Consider the following 18,402-nt stretch of genomic DNA (forward strand, 5'->3'; position numbering starts at 1 on the left):
GTGTTTGCCCAGAGTTACCAATTGCCTCAACCACTTCCTGTCACAGAACGGAATGAAGATGTCAGAAATAAACAGCCAATTTAATACATATTTAAATAAAAATCCCCAGAAGAACCGAAGTGCTGTACAGAATACATAAAAATATTTGAAGCACAACATAAATGCCACTATAAGGACACAAAAACAACAAAGTTGCCTGCGGCAGACGGCGAGCCGCAAACATCTTTCCCATCTTTGCATCTGATATCGAATATACAAGATTAAAAGGTCCTGCCATGACAAAATATAAGATATATTCAAGTTACATCTTGTTTTAAGAAATTAGTACATTTTAAAGACTTAATTTTAGATAAACGAATTTAAACCTTTTCAATGCTTGAAAGGATGGGCCAATATCATGGCAAGCTGCATAGCTGCCTCAGCAGATCAAACGTTTCCCATCATCTTTGAGGAATTTTGAATGATTCTGCAATCACGGCTCGGCTTTTTTGTTTGTCACCTCACATTCCTCTCCGTCCCTCAGCAGCAGGCGGAAGTGACGGGCAGATAAGAGCACATTTTTCACCCTGCCACCCTGCCAAGCAGCAAGAGGAAAGGAAGCGAGGGCCAAAGGTTACCTTCAGATTGACTCCATTTCTCCATCAGACAAATATTTACTCAAGATCTGCTTTTTTTTTTTTTTCCTCCACCTCACTGTAAACCTGTGATTGGTCCAATATCAGTCTGCGCACATTTTGACGTCCTTGTGGCATTTCCTTTTAACCTTAACCCTCCGAAATGAGCACACAATGCTCCGGCCATGTTTTTTCCTCCTGTTGTTTCTCTAAGCACCTTCTATCTATCACGTTTCCACCGCAGCGCTGATGTAAAAAAAAAAAATTCCTCGACCAGACTTTCCATCCAGCATTAACTAAACAATTGCACTCCTTCCTGTTTTTAAATTTGGTCGCCTGGTCCCCAATCTGAAACCATTTATGGCAAATAATACGTAAAACAAATACGCCGATGCAACTTTGATTTTATTTTGGGAGCAGATACGCCTTTGAACATCCAGGAAGAATAACACCTTAGCTAGCCTGCTGCAGCATGAGGCAGCACTGAAAATAAACCCCTACCTTAATAACATAACATTATTTATATGAGCATATTGTGACACTAATAGATCATTAGAAGTCAGATGTTTCCAATCATTTGAAATTTGAATTAAATTTGGAGCCTTTGTAATAGAAACCTGTAATACAGCTTGCATTTTGATAAGAATGTATGTAAAATAGCATGTAAATCTGGCAAAAAGCTTTTGTCTAATCACAATCACAATTTAATTATGAGTTATTTGACAGGTGTTTTTAACACATATACGTGGAAATACAAGTCTTTGTAAAAGTATTCAGACCCCTTGAAGCTTTAACACATTTTGATGCGTTAAAACCACGAAATTCAATCTGTGCTAATGAAATATTATGTGACAGACCAACACAACAGCTTACATAGACAGTGTGCAAATGAAAATCTGAAAAGTGGAGCATGCAAAAATTCAGTGTGAGCACCTTCGCTCTGAGCGTTGGTCATTTAAACTCAGCAGACGTCCTGCTTGTTCTGTGAAGAGGAAAGTTGGACAAAATCGGTAAAAAAAATACAGAAGAAAAACATTTTGTCGGACCTTGTTGTGTCTGAGCCGTCACTTCTAACACGTTGATTTGAATTCCTTCATTTCTCCCACTTGTTCCGGTGTCAGATGCTCTCTTTGTATCAGGTTCACCAGCCTGAGGCTCTGAAGATCACAACACCTTCTGCAGCCGACAACAGGAAGGAACACCTGGGAGGTTTGAACGACTTTAACTCCTTTGGCCGTGTGGACACACATTTCAGTATCTGTGTATGTGGGAATGGAAGAGTGTGTGTGTCAGTGGAGTTTTACTGTAGAATGTGCTTGGTGGTGTGTGTGTGGGTGTGGGCTGCAGAGAGCTGATCCTGCAGTCTGCTGCGTATCTCTCTACGAAGGTCAAACAGTGTTGCTCACCGTGGAGACGCTGCTATGACCTCACCTTCCTGCGGGGGGTGCTGACAGCCCTTCTTTTCATCCCCCTATCATGCAAAACTTCTGCTGCCGCTCACCTCTTCCTCTGGCGAACCGGTTCCATCTCGTTCCACTTCTGTCATCTGTGGAATGAGGAAAAACAAACAAGGCTCCCCGCAGACTGACGCAGCCCCTCTGGGCCGCTGCATACTCCTGATTTTCCAAAGAAATCATTTTATTTGTCAAAAAATAAAAGGCAACCACCTTTTAAAAATCCTTGTTTGACCACAATCCAAACCCTAATTCAGTACAGAGTACCAAAAACATTTTACTCAAGTAAGAGTATCACTACTTCAACATATTTTTACTCAAGTTAAAAGACTAATTTAAGTCTTTTAATTAGAATATAAATATAAATACATTTATATTTATATTCATATTTTATACTGTATTTTATTTTATTCTGGAGTAACCTCACAACATTAAAAGCTCAAAACATTGTCCTGAGCCGTATGCAACAAAATTTCGTTCTGTATTCACCCTGTGCATGCAAAATGACAATAAAGTCAGTCTAAGTCTAAGTCTAAGAGTAAAAAAAGTATTTGGTAAAAAGTCTACCCAAGTACTGAGTAACTGATCAAATGATCAATCATTTAATATTTAAAAATTACATCATCAGACGGACCAAAATGTAAAGGTAAGTGGAAATTTTCATACTTTAAGGACAAAAATCCAATGATTCACGATTCATGTAAGTGACAAAAAATAAAATCAGGCAAAATAAAAACTTTTCCAAATCAGTTTCTTTCAATAAAAAAAAAAACAACTTATGAAGTTTAACATAAAGCTGCAGGTGTGTGTTTGTGTCTGGTGAATTTCTGGTTAAAACATGTTTGTTTTTCATTCAGTGGGTAGAAAATCCAGAAATTTTACTCAAGTCAGAGTAGAGATACTTTATGATAAAATGACTCAAGTAAAAGTAAAGAGTACAGTAGAGTAAAAAATGATCCTAAAGGTACTTCTTTCTCAAAAAAGTTACTCAAGTAAATGTAACTAGTTACTACCCAACTCTGCATATATGACTAATATAAACATAACTACAGATTAAAGAGATAAAAGAAAATGACAGAAGATGATAAACATGTTATCTTGTAGAGATGTGGTCATTGTGAGCTTAGAAATATTCTCATCCTGCCGTTGTTATTTTGAGTCTCCAGTCTGAATAACATTCCATGAGGAGACGGCAGCTTCACTTCGGTGACTGGAATGCTGTGTGTCACCGTGATGGAGCGGGGTGTGGGGGTTTCAGGTGGAGTCTCGGCCAAGTTGTATAACAACAGTCAAGTTCACAGATGTGGGAGGAGACTGTGGGATATATAAGCAGACACTTCTGGCTGCAGCTGAACAGAAAGCACCTGCTGCTGCTGCTGCACAGAGTTCAGAGGCAAAACCTGTCCACTGACTTGAACGTGTCGCTTCCATCCAACTCCACAAAGAACCACAATGGGCAAGATGCTGGGTTTATTCATTATCTGCATGTCTCTACAAGATGGTAAGTTGTTTTTTATTATTATTATTATTATTATTTTTATTACTATTTTGTTTGTAGCATTGAAAAGCTTGTTAAAGATTTCTGGACTGAGTAAAGTTCTAAAACCTGGAAGTTTTTTATTTATTTATTTATTTTAACGATGGATTAAAAGTAAAGATGCTGCTGTTTTATTTGACCGGACTTTGACCACTTAGCAGAGAGCATAAATAGAACGAGTGCGGACGCCCATGGAACACTTGACCTCGATAAGAAACACACCTTTTATTAGAGATTAAACACGATATCAGCGTAGCACTGCTGATCCGGGCACTTCTGGTCAAGATAGTGTATCTTCTTAATTGGAATAAGTTAAATAACTGATAATATTTGTACAGCAATAGGTCCACATTGCACACATTATAAGTCTCTTTATGTGCATGTGATTAGTTCTGAATGTATAGTTTAACGCTGTCTGATCTCTGGTACCCACCAGGCTGTGGACTCCCTTTATCAGACCAGCAGGAAGCGCTCGTCTCAGAGCCGCATCCGCGCCACATCAGGACCAAGCGCTGCTCCTGTAGCAACTGGGAAGACAGAGAGTGCATCTACTTCTGCCACCTGGACATCATCTGGGTCAACACACCAAGGTGAGGTTCCACACAGAGATGCTGCTGGTTGGGGTTTGTGTGTGAAAAGCCGAATGTCTAATTCTAGCTCAGAGATGCTTTGATAAGCTACCTCCATCTAAAAATGTTTCATTTGTCCCTGACAGCAAACTCCTTCCTTATGGCTTGGGAAGTTTCGCGTCTCGCCGTCGCCGGTCAGCCAGCCGATGTGAATGCCACGATCCTGCAGATAAAACCTGCCGTGGCTTTTGCCACAAAAGGTGAGCAATGCCTTTTTTTTCTGTATACCTGTATACCTACCTGGCAGGAAACTCAGTCTTTTCCCCCTCATGACTTAATCTGGGTTTGCAAGATAGTATCAGAGTAGCTTCTATGACTTCCTTGGTCTTAAGTGATACATCCAGAAAGCATGTTGACAAGGCTCAACGATTGGACGTGTGATAGTGGCCCCGCCACCATCACACGGTATGACGGTGGTGGCAGATGGCAAAACCTGCATTTCTCCGGAGTGACTATGGTTTATTAAAAACGCAGCTATTTTTAGGAAAGTTTACATGTCTGTTGTGGCTCAACAGAGTTTGTGTTGCGTCTTCGGCATGTTGTGGTCACAAAAGCACCGCAGTGGATTACTCATTATTTCTTGATGTTGTCCTTGAAGATGTTTTGTAAGGCACATCCTGCTTTTCAGCCATAAAAATATTTACATTAGGAATCCCTAGGAATTGCCAACTTGGTCCTGAACAGTTGCGCCCACAGTCGGGTCAGGTTTTAGATCTCTTTTTTTAAGGTGCCATAATGTGAGATCAAGTTGTAAAGCATCAATATTTGTGGTTTAGTTTCAGTCCTAATTTTAACAGCAGCCTGTTTCTCTCCACAGTCCTGAGGATGGCAGGACGGAGGTCTTGCAAAAAGTTACTGGCAGAAACAACCGCAGCCTTCTTACAGCTTTAAGGTAAATGGCAAAACTCACATTTTTGTTGGGTTTTTGTGGTTATTTCTGATCAACAACAAGGAGTTTCTAACCAGGACTCTTGTTTCATCCCTCAGATCTGTGGTCAAGCTCAACATGGCAACTGCAAAAGGTATTCGGTCTTCGAACTCTTCAGGAGCCAAGAAGACCAAAACAAGAAGGTAAAGAAGTGAAGATCCGAAGAACTCTCTGACTTAATGGATCCTACCTCCCAGTGGGGTACCAGAGACCCTGTGAGACTCCTCTAAACTCTTACTGACTCCGGAGCTCAAAGGGATTCCCCATCATGTGGAAGCAGTAGTGGAGACATGAAAGCGAAAGGGGGAAAATGAAGACATGTTTCAAACTTTGGGAGACTCCAGAGTTCTAAATGAGGAACCCTAAATGGAGGAACAAGCGTATGTGAAGATGTTGTCTTTTTCTCCTCCTTGGACAATAATAGGCCAAATCACAGTTTATATGTAATCATTGGTCTCCCTCAATCAGAGATACCAAAATGTTGACATTACTGAAGGGTCAAATATTCAAGAAAGGTCAAAAGTACCAACAGGGACTGGGAATTTGGGCTCAGTGGGTGAAACACCAACATTGGTTCTCTGGATAGACCTTGAAATTGAGAACTGTGTCATTTATATCCTAGAGTCACCTAGATTTGCTCTACATATATATCTATGTATATTTCATCTGCATTATTTCACACATCCCTGCAGACCCATGCTTCCAAACTCCTCTGTATCAGAGCTGGAATCTGCTGTCCTGCTTGACCTTTAGGACAAACCTGCAAATGTGTTTTGAAATGATGAAATGTTGAAACCGGCAGCTAGCTCAGGCCTGGCCCACACCAGTCCCAATGAGTATCCATCTATTCCTCTGTAATTTGTTAGAGGAACAGTAGTTGGCGCTGCAGGCTGACTGTGACTGAATGTGGATTCGCTCCGTTTTAATCACTGCAAAGCAGAAAACATCTCAGCACTGAATGTCAAGTTCAGTTTACAAGCTTTTTTTATTACGAACACAGTAATTGTAAATAGAAGAATTTATTTATTGCCTAACTTATTGAGAAATGTATTTATATTTCTATAACTGATGTCAAGAATTGTGTATGAGAATAAAAGAAAAATGTTGAAACTGTTCATCTTGATTTTTTTATTTATTTATTGTTTCGATGGATGGATGTGAGAGAACACATTTAGCAGACCTACATGTTGCTGTTTTGTTTTTGTTTTTTTTACTTTTATTACATGAAGTCAAAGCAGGTTTTTATCATAAGAGCATATTCAGAGCTCACTCAGTTTTCCGTCTGACTAACACTGAGACTTTGCTGCAGGTTTTTATTTCTGCTGTCCTGCTTTTCTGGTTTTCATAAGAAACATCTGTCCATCATCCAGCTGTTACAAAACTCTGTAGCTCGTGTGCTAACAGAGACCAGAAGTCTCAGGATAGTTTTTAAGATTACTTTAGTGGTTTATAAATGTCCTATTGGTTTTGTGATGTACTGCAGACCCTGAGGGCCTCTGGTACTGGTCTACCAACCAGCACCTCCAGGATGTTGCAATGTTTTATTTTTTTTTGTTATTGTTGTGGCCTAAAATTGCAGATTTCGCTCAACCTTTTTGAAAAAACTTGCAATTTTTTAAAGATTTATTTTTCCCATAAAGTGGTCTTATAAGAGAGTTGAAATTGCTTCACATGACCTTCCTAAAAAGGCATGGCAATATAATTCATATTTCAAGTGCAAATAACATTTTCAATACCTTCTTGAAGTGGCTTCTAAAAACAAAACAAATCATGTCTTGAGGAGAGGTCAAAGTGCAAAAGAAGAATCGCATATTGGTCATTCGTGTTAACATGAACTGTTTCTAAACATGTTATTTGTAAAAATAAATAAATAAAAAATTTTTTTTTACTGCTTTGCATCACACATGCTGGGAAGATGGGAGTTCTCCTTCCTGCTACCTCAGAATATATGACGATATGAAAATGAAAGTAAAACAAACAGCAAATAAAAGAGGTTTAAAAAAAACACGTAAAAATGTTTGAACTGGTCTTGATCAGAGGAACACATTTTCAACATCTCTGGTTTAGACTCTACATCAATCTGGCTGTTTTGGTCAATAAAACCTGTTTTACATGCACTGCATGTAGCGCTATGCTCCATCTCCTGGTTGTTTGTGAAAAGAAGGCGTGCACACGAATCATACCAGAACTTTGGACCAAAGGAACTAAATGGAAGAATTAACCCAGCAAGCTGTGGTGTGTCAACAACTCGCAAGGGTGCAGCCAACGGTTTAACTTCCTCGTTGCTTAGAAAGAAATAATGTGACGTTAAGGTGCCAGGATTCTGAGGCCAAGTGGGATTAAGTAAGAAATGATAAGAGTTCGACTTTTAGGATAAGATGGACTTGAATGGATTAACAATGAGAAAGACAACTCAAAATCCAGTAGTAGGTTCAGGGTCAAGACTTGTAAATGTAGAGTCTTTGAAAACCCTTCTGTTTGCAAATGACTGTCCAAGAAATTCTGGTATCTTTTAAAGCCCTCTCTGCAGATTGACAGTACAAAAGTAGGTGTGTCTGCTTAGCATTTAACTAGTGAGGGGGCGCACTTTCAGCCTGCTGAGAGCCGAAGGGAGCAGAGTAAAACCCAGCGTGTTATTACCGCGCGCACAGCATCTCTTTGTGTGTTACAGTCGCTTGTTGATCCGTGGTAAAAAAAAAAAAAAAGAAAGAAAGAAAAGTCTGCCTGTGAGGCGATGTTTACTTAAGATAGGCTGTTCTTGGAGGGCAAACGTGAGCTCAGGAGTTGTTTATTACAGAGGATGTTGAGTGACTTTTTTTTTTTCTCTAAAATTATCTGCAGGACATCCTGGACTCATAGGTCAAGTCTGTGAGACTTACAGATAATTGACTGGCTGAGGAACTGGCTGGATTTAAAGTCACACACAGGATCGTTTTGTTCAGCTCCGGGGGGGTTAATTAGACGGTGAATCATAAAACAGATAAATGACAGAACTTGGGAAGGTAACAGGACAGTCTAATATTAGACGGAGGCGTAGGAACAGGCACTTTTTAAAACCTTTATTTTTAAAAAGTGGTGGCTTCAATGTGTCTGGATACAAAGTGTGTAGTTGCGCCCATAAGGGGTTTACATGCTTTAGTTATGCATAGCAACACATGACCTGTTGCCTGTTACTATTTATCATAGTAAAAGTATATACTTTTACTTTCTGTTTATCACAGCCATATGAAATGTAAGCATCAGATGGAATCACGCTTTGCTGCGATCTAGACCAGTAGATGGAAACACGGCTAATTCACATTTTCTCTCTCTCTCCTTTTTTTTTTTTTGCGACATTTTAAAAGTTCGCACAAAAGTTACATGCCAATTGTTTGGAAACATAGCTATTGTGGCACTGAAGCGCCTTATATAAAATTACATACATATAAAAATATATAGAAAATCTTTATAAAAAAAAAAAAGATAACTGCTTTTGTTTAGGAACATCTTGAATGATGCAACCCGCTACCAATGTCTGTGACACTAGTAGAGTAATGCTCTGATACGAGGCGTCTCTGATACGCAGTTTAAAGGCGATGCGTTACCTAAAACACGTCCATGTGGTACCAGAGGACATGCGTGTCAGGACCGTGTCCCTGGCCTTGTTCACACCATCCTGCCTCTGTCCCTCACGTCTTCACATGCCCAATGTTTTCTTGCCGAAGTCAGAAGATGGACGTCGCCAGGTGCCACAACAAAGGAAATCAGAGATTTCCATCAGCAGTGTTGCGCCGAGGACAGTGAGCGTTTACAGAGCAGAAAAGATTGTTTACACTGTTACAATGTGAGAAGATGATTCTCGTTTAGCGGCTATCGCCTCATCTAGCCTACGTGTGCTCACACACAGCAGAAGAAAGGGCCATCTCTACCATCAAGGGAAAAATGTCGTCCAGTGCAGGCCTGCTGAAAAGCTTACATTAAGAGAATAAAGACAAATCTTCTCCTTAAGTAGACAGGAATGTCTGGGACTATTATTGGAAGAAACAATGCTGACAGTTCCTTTAGGAAACATTGACTATATTCATTTCACTCTGCTAAACATCTCTGTCTTTGAGTGATTGCGTCGCTTAATGGATGTCACCTATGAACTCATTGAGGAAGCATCCTGGAATCCCTGCTATTCCAAACAGTTCAGTGACTGTTTATTCTTGTCGCTTAAAGGAAGTTCTCTGAAGTCATGACTCTTGTCACTGGAGGGACTGGAAAGTTCCTCTTTCATGCAGCGAGACGACCACTTCCACTCGCTGTCACTATCCAAGGCTGCTTTCCTTTCTGCCGGTCGGAGGCCAGACTCCATGTTTTGGTATCAGTGGTGTTTGGGCCGCTAGTGGAGATGGATCAGTCTGTTCTGCAAGCTAACCGGGTTGACTCAGAAACAAACCCAGGAAGAGAAAGAATGTACCGACTGGCACTCGGTGTGATCACAGTCGGACTCAGACTGGATCTGAGCTGGAAACACGAAAACAGATGAGGTGGCATGATGTTTCTGTGTACAGACAGACCCATAGGACATTTTCACACTTCTAACCTGTGCAGAGGTTTTAACGGTGCCACAGTTTCTTGGACAGTAATGTGCAGACAGAAGGGTTTTCAAAGACTTTTAGCTTTATGAGTCTTGATCTCCAGAAACTACTGCTGGATTTCAATCAACTTGAAAACTGAAATGCAATTATCTTTCCTCTTGTCATTTCTTACTTAATCCCACTTGGCCTCAGAATCCTTGAATCTTAGCTTCACATGATAAAGTGCAGCAAAGAACATTTTCTGTTCTGTTTTACCTGGAGTGAACGAGACTCAGCATAGCTACAACTTAACTTGACAGATCACGTGGAGATGAAGCCATTTTTACTTCCAAAGAAGATACAAAGAAAATGCCGCACATGTGTAAACGTTTATGCTGCATACAACATATAGAGAACCACTTATACAGTTTGTACCAACAAAGGGAGGTCATTTGTGAAAAGTGACCTTTTTTTGTCCTCTCTTTTTTTGCAGCTCTACAAGGTAGATGTAAAGCTTTAGTGTGAATGTGGTTCTGGTTAAGGTTAGGGTTAGGAATAGACAAGGCATTCTTGGGTTAGGCATAAATACAGTCACTAAAATGAATAGAAGTCAATACAATGCAACACGTTTGCAGGGGTGTACAAGGATGTGTGTGTTTCTCTGGTAGACACACACATCCTAGATCCCACATCCAACCTCCAGTTGGACCCAACTGTGATCCTGCAAGGACAAACTGGTACAGACGATGGACAGACAGACGGATGGATGGGCGTGGGTTTTAGTTCAATATCTCCTCATATGAGAGGACTTTCACAAAAATGTAACATGCTTTTATAAAAATGAATTTGCACTGACAAAAGAAAACAAAGACTAGATTGCACACATTGTTCAGTAGAAGCACAGTAATTAATACTGCGCAGTGCCGATGAACTGATTACATTTATCGACATAGTCGAGCAATCTTCTCTCCCATCCAGCCCCTATCAGATCCGTGCGTCGGCTATAATCACGCTCTTGTTTTCCCGTTGTTTGTCCTCATCCACCAGCTCTGTCCTGGAATTCAGCAGGAATGCAGAAACAGCATCCTGTTTTCATTCAGTGCTCTGACTCAGCCATTCAGACTCCGTCGCACACGTCGGCCCGTTAATTCTAGAGGATGTCAGGTTGGATCGGGGTGGGCAACTCCAAGCCTCGAGGGCAGGTGTCCTGCAACCTTTAGATGTGTCTCTGCTTCAACACATGGGAGTCAAATAATGAGGTTGTAAGCAGAACTATGGAGAACTTGACTGCACTTAGTAGGTCATTCAGCTATGTGATTGACATGTGTTGGACCTGGGAGACAGCTAAGAGTTACAAGACACTGGCCTGGTTTGCTCACCACTTGTTCAATTGGACTAACTTACTCCAGGTCCCTCCTGTTGCACTATAACCTCTGGGGAAGGCGTTTCTCCAACGGTATCATCTGTGAGTCTGTAGCTCCGTTTTCCATTAACTATGGCATTGTGCAAATTGAAATTGCAACAATAAATATGCGCAATGGAAACATGGCAATTTCAAATGAAATCACAATTTTCGATCAAAGGTTTTTTTGTGCTTTGTGGCCGTATCAAAATAGATGTGTTTCACAAAACTGCAACGGAAACACCATTTCTCACATGACAGGAGTCACATGATCAACAGCCGGATGTTACTACTGGTGGAAACAACGAAGAAGACGACAGGAAGTGGTAGGAGGATGACGGTTTGTTTTTGTTTTTTCTGGACAACATGCATCTGGCTCCACCAGAGCTCTCAGAGCATCACAGTTCATAAAAAATCGTGTCAATCCAACGTGTTGAATCCGTAACTTTTCTGTAAAATCACCAACTACAATTTCCCCAAAACGCCACATACATTGCCTCTCCCAAGTAGGCGGGACTTGCTGCTCCAACGAATGAACAAGACGCCGACGTCTCCTCTGATGGATGATAGATGATGAGCGCCAATATGAATTATGAATATATCCCATGCAACTGCTTATTTTTATAACTTATTGAGTGAACGAGTTTATTCATGTGGGATTTTAATTTTATGTCTTAGTTAATGGAAATACCGCAGTTGCAAAATTGTGGTTTCTCGACATCAGCAGAACATCGACCAAAATTTGTAATGAAAACACAGATTGGAAGCGTAAAGCGACTCTCCTGTGAAGTGGTTCTTGTGACTATAGAAAAGCCCTCCATGAATCCAGCCCATAATATCACTTCGTGGTCAGGTTGTGTCCTGCCCCCCTTTGATGCGGTTTAAACAAGTAATTACTGTCTGAACAATGAAATATCCACAAAGATGTTCCTTTATTTTTCTGTTTATGATCTGTTCTATTGTTTAAAAAAAAGCAGCTCACAGTCACAGGAAAACAGTAGCTGCTTTTCCAACATAAATGTGTGCAGAACTTTGTTGTTATTGCGCTAATGTGGACAAAACAGAAATTTGCAGTTGCTGTGTTAAATAAGAAACCCAATCAAAATTACACATGAACAACTTTAACACCAGAAGTCATCAAAAGACAAACCGCGCCAACATCCTCCAACAACTTCCTGTCATCTTCTTCTTCTTGGTTTTCACAAGTAGCAACATCCAGTTGTTGATCGTGTAATGCGGAAAAATTGTTTGCGTTGCAGTTTGTGAAATAAACCCATTTTAATATGGCAAAAATAAAATTAAAAAAACCACCTCATCTTAGCAGCAAAACTTTTCATCAAAACAATTTGTGTTTTTGAAATTGCTGAAAAGCAAATTTATTTTTGAAATGTCAAATTGTGCAACTATGTGTTGGATGGAAATGCACCCTAAAATGTTCACCCTAAAATCTGTCATTTTAGTAACAACCTAAATATTTACAGGCATCCTCTTGATGCACTGACATAACTTACTTACTGTCTTTCTACCACTTTGAAAAGCTTCTGTTTATCCTTCTCGCTCTCCCGTTTTCTGTCTGTTTCTTCTTCCTACCCATCTTTAACTTCCTGTAACAGCAAACTGCAGAAAGGAGGAGCAGACGGTAACCTGAACAAAAACATGTCATCATTTCTGGTCTCAGGCATTTCACACCATGTATAGAAAAGTCTTTCCCTCTTGCCATAGTTTTGTGTCACTGGACTGAAGGTTGAACATTCACTCAGCAGACCAACTGAACGACTAACAATGATCTACAAACACATTCAAAGCATGATTGGATGCTGCCACAGACCCCCTGATGTGCAGTTTTCCCTGCTAACGTCAGAGGAAACGGAAAGCGTCACCACAGCTCAAACAAGGTCACAAAGCCTAAATCTGAACTGATAAATGATCTACCTGCCTGCAGATTGTAACTCAGTATTTATTATTCAGTTCTCTTTAAATCTCAGACAAAACCTCAAGACGCAGCAGGCAGGTGAGGCAGGTATTAATGTGTGCACTGTGGCTTAATGTTTGATACTCCACACAAATGACCTCATGCTTCGGTGTGCTGCGTGCAAAACTAAAGAGCAATGCTTGATTCATGTCTTGGCTATGTTGCCATTGCTGTCCCTGACAAAGACTCTCCAAAAATGGAAGTGAGCACCTGCTTCTCCGGGTGAACGCCAGGAAGTCAGGCGTGGAGGAGTCCTGCATCCATTCCTCCCACAGCTGTAATTTACTGACCTGTGAGGAGCTTCCTCACCTCTCTGATGTTGTTCCAAATGTGGATATTTGGCGGAAAATCTTACAAATCCAAGAAAAATGGTGTGCAAGTGCCTTGCAAAAGTGTTCATGCCCATTGAATCACATAGCATCACAACCTTTAAAGCATTTTATTTATGTGTTGCACCTTCTATTTCTAGGGGAAAAATAGAAGGTGCAAACCACTGCACTGGGAAGTCAGCAAGTTAGTGAACATAACTCTTTAATTAGATGATTATGGCTACTCTATGAAAACAAAGTATATTTATTAGAGAACAATGGCGGACGAGTGGCATCATAAAGATCAGTTACCACGGCGACACAATCAGGACTTAAGTTATGGAAAGTTTAAAGTAGATATTACACAAACATTTCTTTAAGCCATCATTTCTTAACTAAAATTTTCTTTTTATTTGATTAATATAAAATTCTAATGTTAATTGTTATATTTTTCATTCACTTTAAGCAGAGTAATGGTTGATGTTCACTCTGGCACACAGCACATCACCGACCAGTGAGTACTTTTCGCTCTATAAATAGGCAGTACCATTTTTGTCCAAGCCGGTTTTACTAGTTTAGTTCTTTAAAAAGATTTTGTTTTAAATTTTAACCACAGTTTAAAAGCAATGTAGGATTTTCACTGGTTGAGTTTCAGTACATTTTTATTCATTATTACTTTTGTCAGTTTAAAGTTATTTTGGTGGCCAATGTAGCTTTTCCGGTCATTAGCAGACGGGCATCAACTGATTTTGTCCAGATGTGCATGGAACGAGACGATAATATTCTGAGCCAGGGGGAAACATAGGCATTGAACAAAAGTGACCCAAAAATACATCCTTGAGGAACCCCAACATCAATGACAAATGACAAATGTATTTTCTATTGGTTCTTTGTGTTGGCCTGTAGACTTGTATTGCGGCAAAACAAGAAAAAATCAATGGGTTTGAATACACTCCTACGGCACCGAATCTGTCTGAGATGTATGCTAGACAGGACTTTACCCGTGAGTTACACACTGATCTCTAAGAATAAAGCTTCACACCTCATTACACTGAACCGTTGTTTGTCCAAATAGTTTCTCTTCCTTTTTCTCCCCAGGCGCTGTGATGCGTGGCATCTGACACTTACAGTAAGTCCAAAAAAACCACCTTGTCCTCCGAACGTGACGGGTAAAAACAATAACGCCAGTCAGAGAAGGTTTGGCAGGAATTCCTTTTGTTTCAGATAAGCTCTTAGACCGATTCATTTCACCTGCAGTGACAGTGGAGGTCTAACAAAACAAAAAACCCACAGGGATTTTCCCTGGATAAATCCAGGTGTATCACGGTTATCTGGGAACCTTCTGAAATGTGATAAAAATAGTGAAGTCATTCCCAACGGGTGATTGTACAGAAGTTCTGATGAAAATGTTAGATAGTTTAAAAAATTGTCACATTTAGGAACAATTGATCTAAGATCATCTAAAATGTTTTAAATTGGAAGCAACAAAGACGGGCCTCACTCCAGAAATGTAAGTGTGAGAGATTCTGACAAATCCAAACAGGAGGAAGGCATCTAGAAATGCTTTTTGTGTACAGAACATAAAAAGTCTTCACCGCCTTGGATTTCTTTTTACTCTAATGTTTTTTTTTTACAATCATGATCAACAAGATTTGGCTTCTTGACAAAAATAATCATTAAAAAAACAGAAACATTTTCTGTCAAAGTGAAAACAAATCCATACAACACAATGACTAATAAAAATATTTAACATAAAATATTTTAGTGACTGACCTATTTCAACAGAGGTCCAGCCAGGTGGCGCTAGAAGGAAACATGAGGTCAGCTTTCACATTTAAGAGAAATTGATTGCGCTGTAAACAGCAGGTTCTGGAAGGTGTGTTTATTGGGGACCGTTTCACCTGCAGGACGTGAAATTATCACGTGACGTGACATGGCGGATGTCGGAGACAGGTGTGGTGATTGTTTCCCAGGTTGTTTTTGCTAGCATAGACATAGCTTCTACTTGTTCAAGTTGAACTAACTTGTCTGTGGAACTAGCACACCTAGCAAGGGCTCATAGACAGCATTGTTTACAAAAGTTTCAAATGGCTAGCTTAGGCTCTTTGCTATTGCTTCAATTTTTTTAGGTCCTAACTGGTCAGGCAGCAGAAAGAGGGATAAATGTTTGTGCTGCATATTTTCAATACATCACCACAATTATAAAGCTAGCTTAATATTTTTTGGAGTCTGAGTACATGAATAGCATCTTATGTACATACACCTCTTCTTACTGCTAATTTAATATTTTCCTGTTGTACAGGGCAGCGATTTACAGCTCTCTGTCCTGGTGGGGTTTTTCTACCTGTTTAAGCATATGTACAGTATATAAATATTAATTCAAGGTTATAATGGCTGAGGCAGTGAAAGAAATACAGTCTGTGTAGAAGGCTAGGACGGAATGAATAAATGGAAAAGTATAGCGTAGTAATGCAATATGATTACCAGATTATGTAATGGATAAATGATGTACCGGTACCTAGAACTACTGGTAAATTGGGTCACACATTTTGTATTACATATAAGTAACTTTACTCATGTCAACTTTCTAAATATTCATAATATTTTTTTAAAACATGACTAATGTGTCACTAGAGCTCATGAGTCAGAACTGCGTAGTTTTTATAATGTTAGCATGAGAATCAGCATGTTGAACAGCAGCACACAGTAACACCTGAGCCAGGATGAATCATACTGAGTGTCATCTGCTCACGTTAGTGTTTTATATCGATACCTACTGCCCAGCCTCTGCGGTGTACAGGTTCAGGAAAATGTGAATCTCTAAGCAAGATTTTAATCCATAAACTTTTAACTTTCTCCAGTTGTATTTACTAGTGCAGACAGGGTTTTTCTCTTACATGTTGTGAGGCCTTTTCTCTGTTTGAATGTTCCGAAACGTTGGGATGAAAAATAGTTTTGTTCCATGAGGCGTCCCATATTAAATCATGAAGGCAGCGGTGGCCCCGTGGAGCCGGCTCTACGGAATGGAATGCAGCCATCGTTAGTGTTATTCAGTCCACCTGTTCTTTTCACCCTCTGACATGTTGTTACAAAAGGACTATTTCAAATTCCAAAACTGTTTTTTTCTTTTTCAAACTTTTGTTGAAAACATACATATTTCATCATCATGACATTATTATAGTTTGATGGCCAGCACATTTACCAGCTAGTTTATAACAAATTGTCTTTGAAAAACTGGTACATTGTTGTTATGTATGTATTTTTTTATTTTTATCTTGTTTCCAGCTGTGTGGAAGAGAAAACGAAACAACAACAATTTAGAACTCTATCACTATAATCTGAACCACATGCATCTGGTTGTATCAATATTCACATTTGTTTTGAACTTCTGGGGAAGATTTTGAAACTCGTATCTGGGAAATCTCCACAAGCCAAAACAAAAAGAAGGAGGCATTGTCTTTTCCTCCTAAGTTTTACTTTCCCTTAAACTTGTCCAGACAGGATTCAAAAAAGTTATCAAAACAAGAAGCAAAAAGCTGCTGCAAACAAAAGTGTATATAATAGAATAGAATAGAAATACCTTTTAGGTGTAATAGCAGCAAAATGACAGGAAATCAAGGCATATCAGTTCTCACAAAGATTAAAAAATCATTAGTATATATAAAAATAAATAAATAAATAAAAATTAAGAATAATATGCTATACAGTAAGGGCAAAATTACAACATAAAATAATGTCCAGTTCATCAAAAATAGCATACTCTGATCTGAGGAATGTGAAACTGAGTAAGATCATTTAAAAAAAAGAAATGTACAAAATGTTCATGAATATTTGTGCATTAATAAGCAATACTCTTTTATGATGTATGAAAATCAATATGTGCAAACAACAGAGATTTGCAATACCACAAGAAATATTGAAAGGGCAGTATTATATGCTTTCCAGGCACATAGTGCTTTTTATAGCACAGTCAACTCACTATATCACCTTAAAAATGCTGTAGAAATCAAACATGACATAAAAAATAATTTTACTTCGTAATTTAACGCCTTGAAATTGGTCTGTTGAGATGTGTTCTGTTGGGGATAAGACTTGGACTATGGTTGCTCTCTATTTATGTTGCCAAATTAATCTGAAAACATATGCTGTGTTATTAACAGATGGCTCAATAAATACATCTGAAGAACCTGACTGAAAACATTAAGGAACACAAGTAGAGTGGGCCACTCCCATTAATACTGGGGGTCCAGTATAGTTGCTCTATTAGAGCACTGATAATGTGTTTGTTTGATTTTTTAAAGCAAAGTCCATCAAATAAAGTTAGTATTGTGGTTATCATTTCATAATCCTTATCAGCTTGGACTTCCATACTTGTCCAGTTGTTTGCAGAGGTCAATAGGTCAACATCCCCCATAGCTGAAGCCTCTCTATGATGGCCAAATGTCTTTATAGCATCTAAGACCAGAGGACAGAAAAATATAGAGAGCAGAAACATCTGCTAAAGGTTCAAAATGTCACATTTCAGTGAGACTCAACTGGTCTGATCTGGTTAAACAGAATCTGGTCAAAAAAAAAAAAAAAGCTCCTCTTTTTTCTTTTTTGCTTTGTTTCTTCATTGGGTTTTTCCACTAACAGAACACTGACCTAAACTATGGACGATGAAACGGTCACAAATCACAAGCCCTGTGTTCACTGTGGAATATAAATTTAAGCAGGTAAATTCCATCCCTAACATATCATATCACAGCTTGGGGGGTGCAGGGTGATCTAATTCCCTTCTGGGAACGTTTATCATCTTCTAAACAACGACTGGGCCAGAACCTCTGTCCTATCAGTCTGCACTGTCACAGGTTCCAGAAGTTCTGATGCTTTTGTTTCAGTGACGCCTGTCGGACCCTCTGCAGATCTTTGGACGGCTAATTATAGACAAGTGCCACAAACAGTCGTTTTATTTCCATGATGCCCACGCTCAGATGCTCACGTTTAGCAACCTGGGACGCCCAGCGTGATGACCTTT

General features: G+C 39.4%; 1 protein-coding gene across 1 annotated transcript; it reads left to right on the plus strand.

Annotated features, from left to right (window-relative positions):
* Window positions 1-3,354: 3,354 nt before the first annotated feature.
* Window positions 3,355-6,277, plus strand: LOC114155412 (endothelin-2). The gene is given in 6 exon segments (XM_075410508.1): window positions 3,355-3,491; window positions 3,493-3,569; window positions 4,042-4,195; window positions 4,321-4,434; window positions 5,052-5,126; window positions 5,222-6,277. Coding segments are annotated over 6 exon segments (630 nt in total). The 5' UTR covers window positions 3,355-3,369; the 3' UTR covers window positions 5,310-6,277.
* The last annotated feature ends 12,125 nt before the right edge of the window (window positions 6,278-18,402 follow it).

The sequence above is a fragment of the Xiphophorus couchianus genome, chromosome 13 (genome assembly GCF_001444195.1).
Source record: "Xiphophorus couchianus chromosome 13, X_couchianus-1.0, whole genome shotgun sequence".
In the NCBI taxonomy this organism is placed as follows: domain Eukaryota; kingdom Metazoa; phylum Chordata; class Actinopteri; order Cyprinodontiformes; family Poeciliidae; genus Xiphophorus; species Xiphophorus couchianus.